At 41.9% G+C, this 19,315-nt stretch overlaps 2 protein-coding genes across 2 annotated transcripts; both read right to left on the bottom strand.

The window, feature by feature from the left end:
- Window positions 1–733: 733 nt before the first annotated feature.
- On the bottom strand, window positions 734–18,577 carry LOC138979618 (zinc finger protein 605-like). Its single transcript, XM_070352335.1, has 3 exons — window positions 18,059–18,577; window positions 5,789–5,912; window positions 734–4,210 (listed from the first exon to the last, which is right to left on the bottom strand). Exons 2-3 carry the CDS (start codon window positions 5,883–5,885, stop codon window positions 2,001–2,003), a joined length of 2,307 nt encoding a protein of 768 aa, XP_070208436.1. The 5' UTR covers window positions 5,886–5,912; window positions 18,059–18,577; the 3' UTR covers window positions 734–2,000.
- Window positions 7,934–10,227, bottom strand: LOC138980795 (uncharacterized). The gene is made up of 2 exons (XM_070353686.1): window positions 9,506–10,227; window positions 7,934–9,081 (listed from the first exon to the last, which is right to left on the bottom strand). The coding sequence occupies exons 1-2, from the start codon at window positions 10,116–10,118 to the stop codon at window positions 7,934–7,936; spliced, it is 1,761 nt and encodes a 586-aa protein (XP_070209787.1). The 5' UTR covers window positions 10,119–10,227.
- Window positions 18,578–19,315: the final 738 nt, after the last annotated feature.

Raw genomic sequence — 19,315 nt, 5'->3', positions numbered from 1 at the left:
CGATGTCAAACGCACCATAAGACCATGTAATGACGATATGTCACCATGCGCGGACCATAATACATGCATTACAGCTTGTTCTAGCCTCTGAAAAAGTGAGGATGTCAACAAAGCCGCGGTGTTAGCTCCCTTGCATCAACGTTACATGTGTTGCCAAATCTATAAATAGGACGATCCAGATCAAAATGAAAATTAACATATCTCAACATTGAAGGGGTCCTAGACCACAATATTTTGCAGGGAACTTAATTTAGCATGTCTCCGGCTGTTGGTAAAGCAATTAGCGTGTATAGTCATCGAGTACATATGCCTTTAACGCCCAGCCGACCACGAAGGGCCATATCAGGGCGGTCCACTGTATGATAAGTAAGTTATCTTTACAAGTGAATACAATGGAACCCCCTTTTAAGACCCCCAATATAACACTCCCTCCCCTTTAAGATCGTATTACTCAGATTATCTTTTCATATTCATAACCTCTGTAAATTCACCTCCATTTTAATATTTGATTATCCCAGATTTTCGGAGGTCATGGCTTTTCTCCAGTATGCGTTAACATATGCATCTTTAAACTCACTTTCTTAGCAAATTTTGCTGTACACTCAGGGCAGACATGTGGCTTTTCTCCAGTATGCCTGACACGCACACATGCATAAATCACGCACGCAGTCTGTCATCCACGACTCAAAACAATCTTACTCTTTCGACTACAAAACACGAGTTGACACGAACAGTAAATTAAGGACGTTTCTTACAACAAATCAATAATACATAGACCAAACATAAATACACACACAACTCACTAACTAACCATATTACTCTTTCTTACGATAACATCCACAACGACAACAAAGATCAACCAGTATTAAAGCCAATAACAACAAAGAATAGTTATTTTCCTTTTAACGCATTTTTCACACCTCTCACTTTCGCTCAGTTCACAATGACGTTATGGATCCTGCACTTTTAGCTGTTAGGACGGGCTAAGGCTAATGTTACCGTGCTTGCGTATCCGAAATCGTCCATGAACTTGGGTTAACGAGGCCGTAGTGCGAAGCGACAGGAGCCATCAGTGACGGCAAGTCCTTGCCAGGCGAGCAGTGCCGTCTTTGAAAGTGGAGCAGGCAGACATCTCCTCAGTAGTAGGCCATGTCAAAGCCTCCGCATGGTGAAACACAACAACCTGGAATGGTGAACGCAAGACTTAGTTCACCGTAACAGCAACATCGCCCACCCGTCCTTATAATTTAACAACCAAGTGCAGGATTAAATGGACATAGCTCTTTACTCTCACTCTCATGCATCTTGCACACACATACCAACCGACTTATACATTCAATTCTGCTAAGTATGAAGTCCAACAATCAATACCAAATTCATTCTATAAACAAAACTGTCCACCACTCTCCTTTCAACCAAAACATATTCATTCAATAACATACCAAACCATTTCCCAAAACAAACTCACAAATTCATACCGTTCAAGTACAAAGTTACAAACAGTGAAACACGCACGTGCACACTATACATTCCGCCATCTTGGATTGACCGGTTTTCATAAGTCAATAAACAAATCTAAACCTGAGAATAATTTAACTGTAACCCACACAACATAATATTCAATGATTACATACCACATCCTGGTTGCATTGAAGTACAATGTAGCCACAACAATATCCCCTGCCATTGATAGCAGTTTTCCGGCGTCTGCTCGACGTAAACAGACCCTACGTTCAACGAAGAACGGATTCGCTTGGAACGCAAGCTATCTTTCCTCGGCTAAAGGCAAAGAACGAATGAATAAAAAGGAGTATCTACGAGCTCGAATTTAGCTCTGAGTTCACCTTCATAAATACAAGTAAAATACACGTGAAATACCTGAGCACGAGCTCCACGAGACACTTGCAGTTAACCAGCGTCTACCTATGACAGGCGAAATAGAGGAACACAGCGGCTCCAACACAATACCTTTAACCCCACAGCATAAAAGTATGCTAATATTAAAGCCGCTTGTGACAATGCCTCAACATGTGGATCTTTAAATTACTTTTCCGAGTAAATTTTGATGTACACTCAGGGCAGACATGTGGCTTTTCTCCAGTATGTTTTAACATGTGGGTCTTTAAACTTTCTTTCCGAGGAAATGTTGCTGTACACTCAAGGCAGACATGTGGCTTTTCTCCAGTATGCGTTAACATATGCTTCTTTAAAGTTCCTTTCTGAGCAAATTTTGCTGTACACTCAGGGCAGACATGTGGCTTTTCTCCAGTATGCCTCAACATGTGGAGCTTTAAATTACTTTTCTGAGTAAATTTTGATGTACACTCAGGGCAGACATGTGGCTTTTCTCCAGTATGTTTTAACATGTGGGTCTTTAAACTTTCTTTCCGAGGAAATGTTGCTGTACACTCAAGGCAGACATGTGGCTTTTCTCCAGTATGCGTTAACATATGCTTCTTTAAAGTTCCTTTCTGAGCAAATTTTGCTGTACACTCAAGGCAGACATGTGGCTTTTCTCCAGTATGCGTTAACATGTGGGTCTTTAAACTTTCTTTCCGAGGAAATGTTGCTGTACAATGAGGGCAGACAGGTGTCTTTAATACTCCAGTATGTATTACCATGTGGTACTTTAAACTTTCTTTCCAAGAAAATGTTGCTGTACAATAAGGGCAGAAATGTAGCTTTTCTCCAGTATGAGTTAACATGTGGATCTCTAAATGAGGTTTCTGGGCAAATGTTGCGGAGCATTGTGGGTAGGTATGTGGCTTTTCTCCTGTATGTGTCACAGCTGGGAATTCTTCTGTCTTGACTTCAGCTGCTGAATTGCTGGTCTCGGTCACAGCTGGGAATGCCTCTGTCTTGACTTCAGCTGCTGAATTGCTCGTCTCGATCACAGCTGGGAATGCCTCTATCTTGACTTCAGCTGCTGAATTGCTCTTCTCGATCACAACTGGGAATGCCTCTGTCTTGACTTCAGCTGCTGAATTGCTCGTCTCGGTCACAGCTGGGAATGCCTCTGTCTTGACTTCAGCTGCTGAATTGCTCGTCTCGATCACAACTGGGAATGCCTCTGTCTTGACTTCAGCTGCTGAATTGCTCGTCTCGGTCACAGCTGGGAATGCCTCTGTCTTGACTTCAGCTGCTGAATTGCTCGTCTCGGTCACAGCTGGGAATGCCTCTGTCTTGACTTCAGCTGCTGAATTGCTCGTCTCGGTCACAGCTGGGAATGCCTCTGTCTTGACTTCAGCTGCTGAACTGCTCGCCTCGGTCACAGCTGGGAATGCCTCTATCTTGACTTCAGCTGCTGAATTGCTCGTCTTTAAACTCGGTTTGTGAGCATATTTTGATGTACACTCAGGGCAGACATGTGGCTTTTCTCCAGTATGTTTTACTTTTAACATGTGGATCTTTAAACTTAATTTTCGAGAAAATGTTGCTGTACACTCAGGGCAGACATGTGGCTTTTGCTTCAATTTTCGCAAATTTTCTCCAGTATGCGTTAACATGTGGGTCTTTAAACTTTCTTTCCGAGGAAATGATGCTGTACAATGAGGACAGACTTGTGGCTTTAATACTCCAGTATGTTTTACCATGTGGTACTTTAAACTTTCTTTCCAAGAAAATGTTGCTGGACAATAAGGGCAGAAATGTAGCTTTTCTCCTGTATGAGTTAACATGTGGATCTCTAAATGAGGTTTCTGGGCAAATGTTGCTGAGCATTGTGGGTTTTCTCCTGTATGTGTCACAGCTGGGAATTCTTCTGTCTTGACTTCAGCTGCTGAATGGCTGGTCTCGGTCACAGCTGGGAATGCCTCTATCTTGACTTCAGCTGCTGAACTGCTCGTCTCGGTCACAGCTGGGAATGCCTCTATCTTGACTTCAGCTGCTGAACTGCTCGTCTCGGTCACAGCTGGGAATGCCTCTGTCTTGACTTCAGCTGCTGAATTGGTCGTCTCGGTCACAGCTGGGAATGCCTCTGTCTTGACTTCAGCTGCTGAATTGGTTGTCTCGGTCACAGCTGGGAATGCCTCTATCTTGACTTCAGCTGCTGAATTGGTTGTCTCGGTCACAGCTGGGAATGCCTCTGTCTTGACTTCAGCTGCTGAATTGGTCGTCTCGGTCACAGCTGGGAATGCCTCTGTCTTGACTTCAGCTGCTGAATTGGTCGTCTCGGTCACAGCTGGGAATGCCTCTGCCTTGACTTTAGCTGCTGAAAAAGAGGCACATAATTTTTGTGTAAGCAATGTGTGTCACAATGAAAATAGCAACACAACCAGAATCTCCAGTTGTGTCAATACATGAGTCATTCTCCAAAGCTGGTGAATTCTTAGGTCGGTCACTTAAAATGAAATTTTCACAGAAGCAAATGTGTAAAAACAAGAGGCGAAGCCTTCAACGCTCACGTAAGAAATCGACAAACAGTAACACAATCACTCCGTCACACATACAGTATGACTAAGCATTGGTGACACGGTGCAAGAGTGGGAGACACTAGATCTGTCTGCAGCCTACTTAAGGGGACACGACTGCCAGATCGACACTGCGCTTTCGACAGCGCTTCCTCACGCAGACACTGAAAACACGCTGTGCAGATCAACCTGTAGGAAATCTCCTTTGGTATCTTCTTTATCTATTTTTCTGGAGCCGCTACGAAACCGAACAATCGATGAATGCAGCTCGGTTAGAACTGAAAATTGAATCGATACCACAATCCTTCAAGCAATCTGACCTAACCTTGACCCCTGACATAGTCTACATACCACACACAACACAAACGAGTCAGCTGTTTTTACCCCCCCAAAACCCCCCACCGCCCGTTTTCTTTGGATACACACTTTAACTACATACGTGCCGACGAAATGTTGATCATTGCTTCAATACTTTGAAGCTGTTGCTTGAATAATAACCAGGTAAAATTAGTATTTCAGTGTTCAGTCAAATGTTAAAGTTTTTACCACAGACATACATACATACATGTATACATACGCACGCACAGACAGACAAAAGTTAGCATCGCATAGGCTACACTTTAATGTACTTTATTTTTGACCATCTGTGCAACACTTTCACTTCTGCAAATTTGATTTTAATGATAACTTTAGAGGCAAATAAGGTAACTAATTTTTAAGCTTCCAAGCTTAAATGCAATCCCATAGCCCGGATGTCACCGAAGATTGTTTGACCAAAATGTGAATACATTTGGTTGAAAAATTAAAACGTGAGAGTGCAACCTCAACTTTTACTAAACGCTGGATATGATGTCATCAAAGATATTTATCCAAAAAAAGAAGGAAAAAACGTCTTGGGATATCATACCCAGGAACTCTCATGTTAAGTTTCATGAAGATCGGTCCAGAAGTTTTCTCTGAATCACTCTATACGCACACACACACACACACACAAAGGCCACACCCTCGTCTTGATTCCCCCGTCTATGTTAAAATATTCAGTCAAAACTTGACTAAATGTAAAAAACAAACCACTACACTAAAAACTAGATAAATATTAACTAGTGATAAGATTTATGATTACAAATGCCCTTTTCCACTGTGATACAGTAGTACACCCCCTTACCGACTCCCCTTTCTACAACTACTCCCTTTGTAGGACCGATTTTGCCACCACGTATGCATTTTACTATATAATGAACCCCCAGTGAACGAATCGTCCCAACACGCGACTTACTGCCATTAACTTTCATTTCAAGAGCCTGTATCAAGCAATCAATCAATGAATGTAACACAATACACAATATCAGGTCACACACAACATCAGGTCACACACTTACTGCTTGGCATTGTGTCCATCTCATCAGAGGCTGCAGGCGGCTCTTCGACATCGTACTCGACCTTCACCACTACAGTAGACGGCAGTTTCCTCTTCATCCTGATATGTTAGCTGGTTGTCCTTACCTGGTGGACATATAGTATTCACACAAGCTATGTTTTATAACAACTGATTTTTGTTTTTTGTTTTTAATGATTTATGTATTTGGTTTGGTTGTTTGCTTAACGCCCAGCCGACCACGAAGGGCCATATCAGGGCGGTGCTGCTTTGACATTTAACGTGCGCCACACACAAGACAGAAGTCGCAGCACAGGCTTCATATGTCTCACCCAGTCACATTATTCTGACACCGGACCAACCAGTCCTAGCACTAACCCCATAATGCCAGACGCCAGGCGGAGCAGCCACTAGATTGCCAATTTTAAAGTCTTAGGTATGACCCGGCCGGGGTTTGAACCCACGACCTCCCGATCACGGGGCGGATGCCTTACCACTTTGTTTGTTTGTTTGTTTGCTTAACGCCCAGCCGACCACGAAGGGCCATATCAGGGCGGTGGATGCCTTACCACTAGGCCAACCGTGCCGGTGATGATTTAGATATACATGTACTGCATTTTGTTGATAAATACCGCTTCTAGAATTGGGACTAGTGACTCCCAATACTTGGTTCGTGGGCGCATTCAATGATGGCCGATTCGGAATCATTAACTCAGTGAGCTTTGTTGTGGCGATCTTTGCCTCACTTTGGTAGAAACCACCCAAACACATTGGAATACATGCTTTGGACTAAAGAAGAAGAGAGCAAAAAATATAATAAAGGTTAGTTAAGAAGGTACAAATATTAGAAAGGTTATAAATTGCAGAAATTAAAAAAACAACATCAGCAAGGGCAAGACTTGAACTCTCGACCACACATACCATTACCACTGTCCGGAGCACTTTAAACAAATGCCATACACATTTTACATTCAGAGTGAGCATTCTGAGAATCAGAGATCTACTGGTGAGTGTCAGTGACACTGACATATCTTTTTAGCTGTGGCTGGAGAACCAGCCAGTCGGTTACGGAGCCCCTAGGCTGGACAACCACAAAGTCGGCTACGAACCCCCCAGGCTCGGAGACCCGCATTCTCCACAAGCTACCTATATTTTTTGCCGTCCAATAAGATTTTCTTCAAAAATTCAATTGTAACAACACAGAAGAAAAAGAAGAAGAAGACTCAGAAAGACTTGTATTTCTTCAAAAGTGCGATCCCTAATCAGCGACTGACTGTACTGTACATCAAGAGATGCGGTTCGCAATTGTCAGAGATCCTGGCAGAGTAACTCGATGCGAAGCAGATTTATATGTTTAACCATAACTTCTTCTTCTGCGTTCCTGCACGACAACTAACCACAACTGAAACCAATTTATTGCTGCTTCAGTTCAAGGACGAAAGGCAGTGATCGCAGTTGTTGCAATCTCAGTGTGTGTATTTGTTGCTTAAGGCAAGGTAACAAGAAGATTTTTTGCAAAAATCGTTCACTTTCATTTCTCACTCACAATTAGAAATATAGTTAGATTTCAATGAAACTTGGGCATAGTAACTTATATTTATTCTACTTTCAGGAAAGAAAGACCATTACCTCTTAAAATAAGTTAAAGGGGTACACTTTTGGCTTTTTATGGGGTATGCGCAACGACAAAATGCAAAAACGTTATTTCAGGGATGTCGCTCTTTAAAACAAACTAAGGCACTTAGAGTGCCAACATTTTGCATATATTCAAAGCAATAGTATGTCTATAAAATGACGAAAATTTTTTGCGATATCGATAATATATCTTATGAAATTAAAAAAAATATTTTATGACAAAATTTCAATTTTTGATTTTTTTTTTTAAATAATGGGAGACCTTAGTTTTTTCGTCATTTTGAAGAACACACTATCAGAAATGTCTGCAGAAAATTTCAAGTCATTTGGATAATAAATGACTGAAATATCCTGACATCCGTGACGCAAACACGTAAAATTCAATTTTTGAGAAAATTGACTTTGAAAATGTACAATGTCTTCAGTGTTGATTTTATTACATTTTATTTAAAAAAACACGCATGTTTTCTGTCATCTTGGAGTATAATAGAAATTAAAACACTGACCTGGACTGCTAGTGAGCACCTCCATCATAAAATTGATGATGTCCTTGCTCATTGCGGTGAGCCACCACTCTTCGCGACTGACGCTCGGCAGGGTCAAGTGCTGCCCCCGCACCCCTGATCCTCTGCCGGTCAAGCTCCTGGAAGCACTTGATGGTATAGAATCCTTGCGGCATTCCGAGTTTAGTGAAGATACTCAGGCGCCCCAGCTCCCCGTCATTGTAGGCCACTGTAGCATCAGCAACAGCTATGGCGAGGCGCGGCCGACCGACAAAAACAGTCTTGGGACACCGCTCCCAGATGATGTTGTGAAAGGACTCGTTAGTGTTCTGAGTACCTCCATGAGCACACTTCTGGAGAAGCACATCATCAGACAGCCTTTGAAACACAGGTTTGATGGCTTCACACGCAAACTGTGGCAGGGCATTCCTGTTTGGGTCCTCTGGCGGGTTCTTCTTGGAAGGGCACCCGGCTCCACAGTTGTCGTGGATCTTGTTGCGGTGCTCCCAGATCGCCCAAATGGCCTTCTTCATTCCTTTGACATTACCTGAATTGTTCCTGATAGCAGCACCATAGTGGCCTTGAATTGCTAGAATGGCTTTCTTTGTCAGCCCTCCCTTCCCTCCTATCCCTGTCACCGTTTTCCCGTTTTTTGGAAATTTTGTCTTTTTCAGTTCCGTCACTTTGCTTGTGAGCTGTCGACCCATACGCTTCTGTACATGGCCACAACACTCCAGCTTTTTAATCTCAAGATTTGGATAGATATTCCTACTACTGACAGAAGCATAGGCTTTGCTGTCACCGTCACCGAGAAACGAGACATATTTGAGCTGGTGTTGGTCGACGCTCCGCTGAAAAGCAGTGAGAGCGCCAGCAGCCTCCATGCCGCCAGCCGGGCCATCATGATTTTTGTCGCACTCTCCTTTTGGAATATGATCATGATCTCTCCACTCAATGAATTCCTCGGGTGTCTTCTTTTTCTTGTTCTTTGCACAAGAATCACAATAAGATGACATAGTGACAGTATCAATCACCTTCGAGTTCTGCTTGTCTGCCGACAGCAAGGTGAAGACGCCGTTCTTGGACTGGAAGCCCCTCCTCTGCCACGTACCGTCACATGAGACAGTTACCTGGTCTCCCTTGGCCGCCTTGAGGTCAGCTGTAAATGATGGGAAAAGAATTTAGTATCATTTATGACTATTTCAATGGAACTGTCAAAATACCATAATATAATCAACTGGTAAAAAAACAAAAACAAAACATATCGCATGTTCTTCACAATGATTCATGTACAGTTAGTATAAGATATATGACTAACGTTATCCTTTATACTATGTGTGTAATGTATTATTACAGCAGCATGAAGTTGATCTTTGTACTTGCATAATATTATATAAGTAACAAGAGAGACTGCGCGACAGTCCACAAGCTGCTGCAGCGTAAAGCTCACTTCCTCAGTGAAGCTAGCCACTGTCACGGTCCACCCTCCATTACCTAACTTCCATTACTACTTTACAAAGACAACAATAATGCATTACAGACATTTACAAAGTATAGAAAGAATATGTGCTTCATTCTCTTACCTGCAGCTTTTTTAGTACTTTCTTCAGCAGTTCTTTCAGTCGCCTGTAGGATGGCCTTCTTGTGATGTACCCAGCTTGTCTTGTACATTGAAGCAGGCATGTTCATATTGCCAAGAAAACGTGTACCTTGTTGTTGATTTCTGCCAATTGCAAACATTGCCACGGCAAACCGTCTGTTCACTTCATATGTCTTTGTCAACTTAGCAGAAGTCCAAAAGCTCTGCTTCATCTGGCATTGACATGTGAATTCGAATTTCGATGCAAGGGAACTACGACTCTCTGACACATGAGACAGCCTCTTGTTTTCACCCATAGGCCGTTTACAAGTTGGACAGAGAAGTTTTGATACAAATTCAATCAGGAGGCTCACATCGATGAAACGAAACCCAGAAAGTCCATCTTCCTGATCAAATTCCATGTCGAGATGAGAGCCTAGTTTCGATTCCGACGAAGTGGCTTGTTTTGGTTTCGACGAGCGAGTGGGTGCTTCAGCCGGTGGCGGTGTGTTCTGTGCTCGCTGTGCCTGTGGCCTACTATTTCTTCTTGTGTACATATTATCCTGTCCTTTGCGTGATTTTCGCCTATCAGCTCTCCTAGACGATGGTTTTCCCATGATGGATAGATTCAAAGAGTCTAAAACAGATCAGACTGGAACTACGAAGTGAAAAATCGACACGTTTTTGCGTGTACTGTAAACTTAGCGACCGGGTGACGCCATGACGCAAGCGTGGTCTTGCCGATGGAGGTTATGAAAGGAGCGCGCTGATTGGTTGGCTGCTGAGGTCAAAGAGCTCAAATGCTCTTTCTCTCACTGAAGGTTCAGCCAATGAAAATGCTTCTTTTATCCCTCCAATGCGATTGTGCAAATCACCGTCCTGTTTCGTCTGCTTTTTAAATTTCTGCGATCCGACTTCTACCAGCTGAGTTATGCAAAATCAAAGTTGCACCTAAGTTGCACCAAGTTCATGAAGGAAAACAAACGTAATATTTTGACATACACACATTAGAAAACATCAACAAAGGTAATAAAATCGTGTTTTGTTTGGGAAAATTTTTTACAGAAGTGTTCTTGATTACTGAATGAAGGCAAAACGAAAGTAAACCCAAATCACAACTTTGAACGATTTTAGTCGAAAATCTTCTTGTTACCTTGCCTTAACGTCCAGCCGACTACGCAGAGCCATATCAGGACGAGGAAGGGGGGGGGGACGAAGGGGGCCACTTGTCAAGCGATTCCTGTTTACAAATGCACTAACCCATTACTTGTGTCCCAGCAGGCTTTAGTAAAACTAAATTAATACCTACTGGAAGATTACCAGTTTCCAGTATGTTAAAATAGGCTTAACCTATCTACTGCAATCTCAGTGCCATCACCAAAATGCTTCAGAATAAAAAAGGAATAGATTTAGTGCCAAATAAAAGGAAGGAGTGTTAAAAAGGAAACAAAAAGAGTTGAACACATTTTAAAAATATACTAACAAAAATAAGATGGTAGGGCTCCACAATCGACTTGCCGGTTCCTGAGCCAGTCTGTATTCATTCCCCATCAACTTTAGAACAGTGAACAGGCCCTAGCTCATGTGCCTCAACCACTGATCAAGTCAAGGCAAGTGAGGGTGACTACAAAAATCACGGCTCCTAATTTGGGCAAGGGTAATAACGAACTTTAGCGTGTTAAATTCTTAGCTTAAAATCCAGTGGCATTCTTTACTAGATTTTGATACAGATCCCTGTCACCAAGCCAAAGAGCATTTGTCGTGAAATTAGTAGACAGATTGAGCACTAAACTTAAGCACAAGATACAAGATACAAGATACAAGATATTTATTCACCAATTTTGCAAAAGGATTTCATCTTGGCACGGCACGGTAAAAATAAAATAAAAACCAACCAGACACATATGCAGACACACATCACCATGCATGCATACATACGTACATTACACTGTCATGCACACACAGACACAACTCACACACACACACACACACACACACACACACACACACACACACACACACACACACACACACACACACACACACACAATTATTTACATTCTCACACATAACCAGCCACATATCTACATCACAAATTCACATCGTCGCCTTGTAAACGTAAAAACCATATCAGTTTAAAAGGGGTGCCAGTAATATCAATACAACATTAGTGAATACTAGAACAATACCTAAAATTTATAATCCATTTAAAAGAAAGTAGTACATGTAATTATTATCATTTAGTCAGATCATCACATAAAATTATATAATCATGATCTAGACAGTTTAAAACAACAGTATTAACAGACTATCACAGATCCACAAATAATTAAATAAATGTTCATGTTTGATTGACAAAAATTACGAGAAAATACACACTGTGTCAACCAAGGGACATCACTTACACGACAGAGTTGCCTCCCCTGTTGGCTTACACAGATCATTCTTTCTTTGACACATGTAAACGAAATGTATTCACAGTTCTTTCCGTGACTTCAAAGGGATCTACAAGGGTCAGTGAGAAGTACCGGCCCAACCAGGAAGGAATTGACTTAGACATTCAAAACTTGCAGACCTGTGCACACTCAAAACGCTCATCAGTAGAGTAAACAAACCAAATTTCAGTAGTTTTTAAAATGTTTCAGTAGTAAGCTGTAACGACAGTTCAAGACATAATTCTGCTCACAAAGCACACAAACTGAAACACTATGACGCAGTAGAATGGGACTGGTGACAGAGCTGGTGTCTCCTCTTCACTATCTGAATCTCGCACTCTTTTTATATTTAGTCAAGTTTTGACTAAATATTTTAACATCGAGGGGGAATCAAAACGAGGGTCGTGGTGTATGTGCGTGTGTGTGTGTGTCTGTCTGTGTGTGTGTGTAGAGCGATTCAGACTAAACTGCTGGACCGATCTTTATGAAATTTGACATGAGAGTTCCTGGGTATGAAATCCCCGAACGTTTTTTTCATTTTTTTGATAAATGTGTTTGATGACGTCATATCCGGCTTTTCGTGAAAGTTGAGGCGGCACTGTCACGCCCTCATTTTTCAACCAAATTGGTTGAAATTTTGGTCAAGTAATCTTCGACAAAGCCCGGACTTCGGTATTGCATTTCAGCTTGGTGGCTTAAAAATTAATCAATGACTTTGGTCATTAAAAATCTGAAAATTGTTAAAAAAAAATAAAAATTTATAAAACGATCCAAATTTACGTTTATCTTATTCTCCATCATTTGCTGATTCCAAAAACATATAAATATGTTATATTCGGATTAAAAACAAGCTCTGAAAATTAAATACACTACTCACAAAAAGTTAAGGATCACTATGAGAAAACAGGTGCTCAATAAAATCAGTTCGCTACTGTTATTTATTTCTCAGTCAAACCAAATTGTTATGAATTCTTGTTCAGCTGTAAGTGGGCGATGTTGTGTTAGTGGGAAAATTGCACGGGATTCTCTACTACTGAGCTTGGTAGCAAAAGAAAAAGCGGAAACTTGCGAAAAAGGACCTTGTTTTGGACCGTTCAGCCCGAACACATTGCACAAGCCACAAGGAAAAACCATTATGCACGTGCAAGCACTGCTGTTTATGTGTGAGATGCTGTCACTTGCTTGGCTTTTTGAGAAGACATTCCACCAGTATTAGGCATTATCTGACAATGCCTCCACGACGAAAATGGAACAAGTTTGAGAGGGGACGAGCTGTTGCATGGTTCCAAGATGGTGTCCCCAAGCGAGAAGTGGCCAGGCGACTTCACGTGTCCATCTCGGTCATTGTCAGACTGATTCAACGTTTCACAGCCACTGGGAGGGTCCAGGAAAGACGTAGACCTGGGCGACCAAAGAAGACAACTCCACGTGAAGATCGTCTCATTGAACGACTAGCCTTGCAAACAAGAACAGCCTCTTCCAGCATTATTCGAAGGAAGCTGAGGGTGGCTACTAACACCAACATCAGCCAGCAGACCATATGGAATCGCCATCATGGGTTTAACCTCCGTTCTCGTCGCCCAGCTGTACGGCCACGCTTAACTCCAGCCCATAGGGCAGCACGCCGCGCCTTCTGCAGACGTCACGTGAGGTGGACACGTCAGCAATGGTCCCAGGTCCTGTTCAGTGATGAATCACGCTTCACCCTGAACCACAACGACGACCGACTGAAGATCTGGAGGCGCCAAGGGGAACGTTACATTGACGCCACTGTCCAAGAAAAGGTGGCCTTTGGTGGAGGTTCTGTAATGGTCTGGGGGGCCTTCAGCCTTCACCACAGAACACCCTTGTTTCATGTACAGGGTAACCTGACTGGCCTCCGATACCATGATGAGATCCTTCGACCGCTGGCTGTGCCTACACTGCAGCAGATGGGACCGCAGGCTGTCTCCCAGGATGACAACGCTCGCCACCACAGGGCAAGGGTGGTCAACGACTTCCTGCAGCATTCTGGAGTCAACAGAATGGAGTGGCCAGCATGCAGTCCCGATCTCAACCCGATTGAGAACCTCTGGGATGAGTTGGATCGCAAAGTGAGGAGCAACCACCCCCCTCCCAGGGATGTCCAGCACCTCTACCAGATGCTGCAGGCTGAGTGGCAGGCGCTTCCACAGAGGATCTTCACCACCCTGGTCAACTCAATGAGGACTCGCTGCGTCGAGTGCCAGAACAGTCAGGGCGGTTACACGCATTACTGAACTTTTGGGAGCATCTGAATGCCATGTCTTGTGATTTCAACGACTTTGTGAAATTAAATTTCGATACGTACACACTTTGATAAAATGTACAGACCAAACGATTGCTCGAAATTAAAGGAAATGTTGAATCGTTATCACTAAAGCATTGAATTAAACGTTTGCCAAATACCAACGCATTGGCTTTCTTATTTGGAAAGTTATGAATTTGTGTGCAAGTGATCCTTAACTTTTTGTGAGTAGCTTATATAAAAATTATTATCAAAATTAAATTGTCCAAATCAATTTAAAAACACTTTCATCTTATTCCTTGTCGGTTCCTGATTCCAAAAACATATAGATATGATATGTTTGGATTAAAAACACGCTCAGAAAGTTAAAACAAAGAGAGGTACAGAAAAGCGTGCTATCCTTCTTAGCGCAACTACTACCCCGCTCTTCTTGTCAATTTCACTGCCTTTGCCATGAGCGGTGGAGTGACGATGCTACGAGTATACGGTCTTGCGTTCAGTTTCATTCTGTGAGTTCGACAGCTACTTGACTAAATATTGTATTTTCGCCTTACGCGACTTGTTTTCTTTTCCATGTTTCACTTCAATCACAAGTTGCCACGTAGACGCTGGACGAACTAAATCTAAGAACAAAGACTCAATGAGAACACGCGCGCTTCCAGTAAATCGAAAAACGTCTTTTCAGCGCAACGGCCAACTAATTGGACAAAACATCTTAAAACAGAAAAAAGTACAACACTTTTTTTTTGTGAGTAAAACATCGGAATTTTGGAATTTTAATTAAAAATCCGTAGCACCGTATTCTGCATATAAAAATCGAAGAAATAACGAAGAAACCGTAGATGTGCACAGGTCTGAACTTGGCATGAATTAAGAAAGATTCTTGTGAAGAGGTCATGCAAAATAATATGTATTTTTACCGGTTAGTTTGTGTGCCTCGGTTTCTCAAAGTACCATACCCCACTGTTAACCCGACATTCTAGAAAAGTAACAAAACTCAGCGATCCAATATTTGCAAAGAAATGTTTTTAATCTTAGACAACTGAAAATCTTTCTTTATTTATTTGGTGTTTAACGTCGTTTTCAACCACGAAGGTTATAACAACTGGAAATTCATAATGACCTGACGGAAACGTTTGGCAGGGATCCCCCTTCATAGACCACAGTCATAAGGTGGTCAGCGGAATACAGGCTTGGAAGGAAAACCGTTTAAGGTGACAAACCGTGTGGAAAACCAACAATGGTCACAACTCAAGAAACCGTTGATGCTGTCTGCACACTGGTCACTGGTGGTGCAAAATTAACCAATGTGCACCTATTACATTGCTGATACTCTCATACCTGTCAAGTCCTACGCATTCTGCGTAATTCTTACGGTTTTTCGGTGTTTTTTGGGTCCTACGTCGTGTACCTCAAACCATACGCATTTTCAGCATTAAAACTAGGGTACATCACTTTCAGCCTGAAACCAATCAACTGTTCATGCAGTAGGGGCATCAAGGTTATACCCACCTAAAGAAAGTCAGGGTCAATTCCCCTTAAAAAGGTGATGGCATCTGTTTCATTAGACGCAGAGGGGTATTTCCTGTTGGACTTCGTTCCAAAAGATGACAATAACCGGTGAATTCTTTTCCATACTTGCAAGTCAACTAAGAGTAAGAGAGCATATATATCAAGGCTAAGCACCGAGGAACACTACGGAAAGGGATATTGCTCCCTTAAGACACCGACCCTGCCAGAAAGTCCTTGGTTTCCATGGCAACAAATGATTATATTGCGGCTTGGAGATGGTTAACCATCCGCTATATTTGCCAGATACGCCATCCTCAAACCATCGTATGTTTGCAACCATGAAGAAGTACCTCTGGGTTGAGCACTACGAAACGGACGACGACGTCGTGGAGGTCCGGAGGGACAATGTTGAAAGGCAAGCGATTTACAGAGCGCGGCGTGTTGTGCAGCGCAGCGATTCCCAGAGCGCGGCTATTGTTCTCAGCAGCGCAGATTGTTGACGCGCTTTATTTTCGTACATCCATGATTATCAGCAACATTTTGAACAACAATTGATTGCACCTACCTCTATTATATTATCTGAAGTGAATGTATACACCAGTTAACAGTTCCAGCGCTTACATGGAACGAAGAAGGAACCCGAAAGAGGAGGAAAAACACTCGAAAAAAACGATCTGCGCATGCGTTCAAATCAACCAGAAAAACAAGACAAATCGTGTATTTGTGTGCCCGATGTAATCCTAAGAACCTTTACATTCTTTCCTTGGACACTCAAAAGCAACTTCAGGGCTGCAAGACTACAAAATTGCACTTTCTGCTGACTGAATACGCTTTCTAATCAACCGAGAAAAAAAAAGAAAAAAAAAAAATCTGCGCATGCGCGAATTCCAAAATGGCTGCTGAAGTGTTAACTGCTGGTGTGACCACAGGCGGAAGGTATCGTCCACTGGACTACTACTATCACAGAAAGACTACAAGGTATGTCACTCACCTTCGAATCTTCTGTGTTCTTGGAGTCGCTTCCTGGGGAAAAAATATTGTTCAAGACGGTTTGCCTTTTCCTACAGTCTGTGTAAGGTCAAGTAAATACAGTTGAATGATTGTTTGAACTATTATGTACCTTTAGTTTTCAGCTTCCGTCTGCTGCAGGTTGTTTTTAACCATCATTTGGTTATGCCGCACCGAATATGCATACCAGCGCTCATTGGTCTAAAACATATGTAAATATTGTGCAGCAAAGCTACCCACGGGAAAATAATCATAGAATATCCTGTTATTAACCAATGAGCGCTGGCATGCATATTCGGTGCGGCATACATGATTTGTCCCCAAGTGGATTAGCGGCTCGCAAACGAAGATTCGTCCAAATGATGGTTAAAAACAACCTGCAGCGGACGGAAACTAAAAACTAAAGGCACATAATAGTTCGAACAATCATTCAACTGTATTTATTTGACCTTACACAGACTGTAGGAAAAGGCAAACCGTCTTGAACAATATTTTTTCCCCAGGAAGCGACTCCAAGAACACAGAAGACTCGAAAGTGAGTGACATACCTTGTAGTCTTTCTGTGATAGTAGTAGTCCAGTGGACGAAGCCTTCCGCCTGTGGTGTGACACCGATTAACAGCGGTTCCGCGGCACTGTACTCGGATACTTGTTTAAAAACGTCATCACAGTTTAAAAACTCAGCTGCTTTCCATATAGTAGAAGCCATCGCAATGACATGTAGTGATATGACTGCCACGTATTCAAGGCCGGAACTTTGGCACGTTTTTACATCGGCGCAGCGATATGTGGTGAACTCAGTTGAAAGAGTGAGAGAGAGAGAGAGAATGGAGCTCTGTTTTAATAATAATAATAATAATATGGGAGATTTATAGAGCGCTTTACATTCTCAAAGCGCTTTACAATGACAAACATACATAATACATACAAAGCAAAGCAAAAGCATGTGCAGCAGCATTCAGCACACAAGTGAACAACGAAACGTTTTATTTCTCAGATAAATGTAGCTGTTGACAGTTGTAAACTTTGCGATTGTGAAGGAAATATTACAGCAGAATACATCGCGCGTCGTGAATCGCAGCGCTCCTCGTAGCGCCGCGCGTTGAAAATCGCAACGCTGCAGAACGCGCCGCGCGCTGTGAATCCACTTCGATGTTGAAATGCAAACTTTTTCCGAGACTCGCAAGTCAACTCCTTCCTGTTCGAGTCCAACATTTTCAGTTGACCCTCGTAAAATGACTTGCTATGCTTACAAGTGAAGGTTCTGCAAATTTGGAGCCTTAATATTCCTCTGCAGTGAATTATGAGCTAGGAATTTAACAAGAACGCTACATTACCTGTGACTCACTGACTGTGAGGCTTTTCGCGGATTGTGTTCCTTTTCCAAACCACCTGTCGTAACAACTTACAGTCCCTTGAAAATAGGTGTCCGTTTAGTGAAAGGCTCAGTGATAGTCGTTTTATAAATGGCTTAATAACAATTCATGGCACAAGTTTGCATTGCTGTGAAGTCGAGAAATCTGCCTCGATCCCGGAAACATGGTAGTAGTGACCTCCCTTCCATGGAAATGTCTTTTTAGCCTAATTCAAACAAATACAAGACGCAGCGGTAAAATAAAACAAGTATAAATTTAGACGGCAAGAGTATTGCTATTGGTATGGAAACTTACTTTCTTTCTTTCTTTCTTTGGTGTTTAACGTCGTTTTCAACCACGAAGGTTATGGAAACTTACTCAATTCTGATGTTTATATGAAGGTAACTTTACGTCGTTCCATAAACAAATTAATGTGGTTTAACAATAAAGAACATTTTGTTACTGTATTGAATATTATTCATATGATAATAACAATAATAATAATAATAATAATAATAATAATGGACATTTATATAGCGCTTCTCCACAGCTCGAAGCGCTTTACAAGTTCAATTTACAAGTTCAATCAAAAACACAACACGACATATACAACTAATACAATTTGTCTCAGATAAAAAGGAAAATAATCATCAAAGAGCACATATACATGCTCGCATAAGATACAAAGAATCAAAATTTTTTCGCAGCGCAGCACAGTGCACAGTAAAAAAAAACACGCAAACACATACCACAGACAAATACTCACAACAGCAATGCAAACTTGTGCCATGTCAGTTAAGTACTCATAGAGAATAATGTTTGGGACAGATCATTTTTTTATCTTGGGGAATTTTTGCAAGAACATGTGTGTGCATGGTTGTCCCTCAGGGTGGTGTGTAGTGGCAGATATGTCTTAGCTTAAAAAAAAAAGATTCATGTTGATTTTACACTGAATGTATGCATTCTTCTTCATGTTTTTAAACCCCAAAGATTTTATTCTGTGTGCTAGCAACATTTATCATGTGTATTATTATGTGCGTCTGGAGATGATTTTTACACCTGAATGAACCTGCAAATTTGTAAATGAATTTCTTGCTAAACTTAATGTCAAATCAAAAGAACTGTGATAGTGCTATTTTTGATGTTAAGTGAGCTTCCCTATGGAATCAGATGTCTCTGTTCCACCAAATGTGACCCTCCACCACGGACTGAGTCGCATGTCACCTTTGCATGATTTTC

Source organism: Littorina saxatilis, linkage group LG11 (assembly GCF_037325665.1).
Source record: "Littorina saxatilis isolate snail1 linkage group LG11, US_GU_Lsax_2.0, whole genome shotgun sequence".
Classification (NCBI taxonomy): Eukaryota; Metazoa; Mollusca; class Gastropoda; order Littorinimorpha; family Littorinidae; genus Littorina; species Littorina saxatilis.
This window is presented reverse-complemented; position numbering and strand designations above follow the sequence as displayed.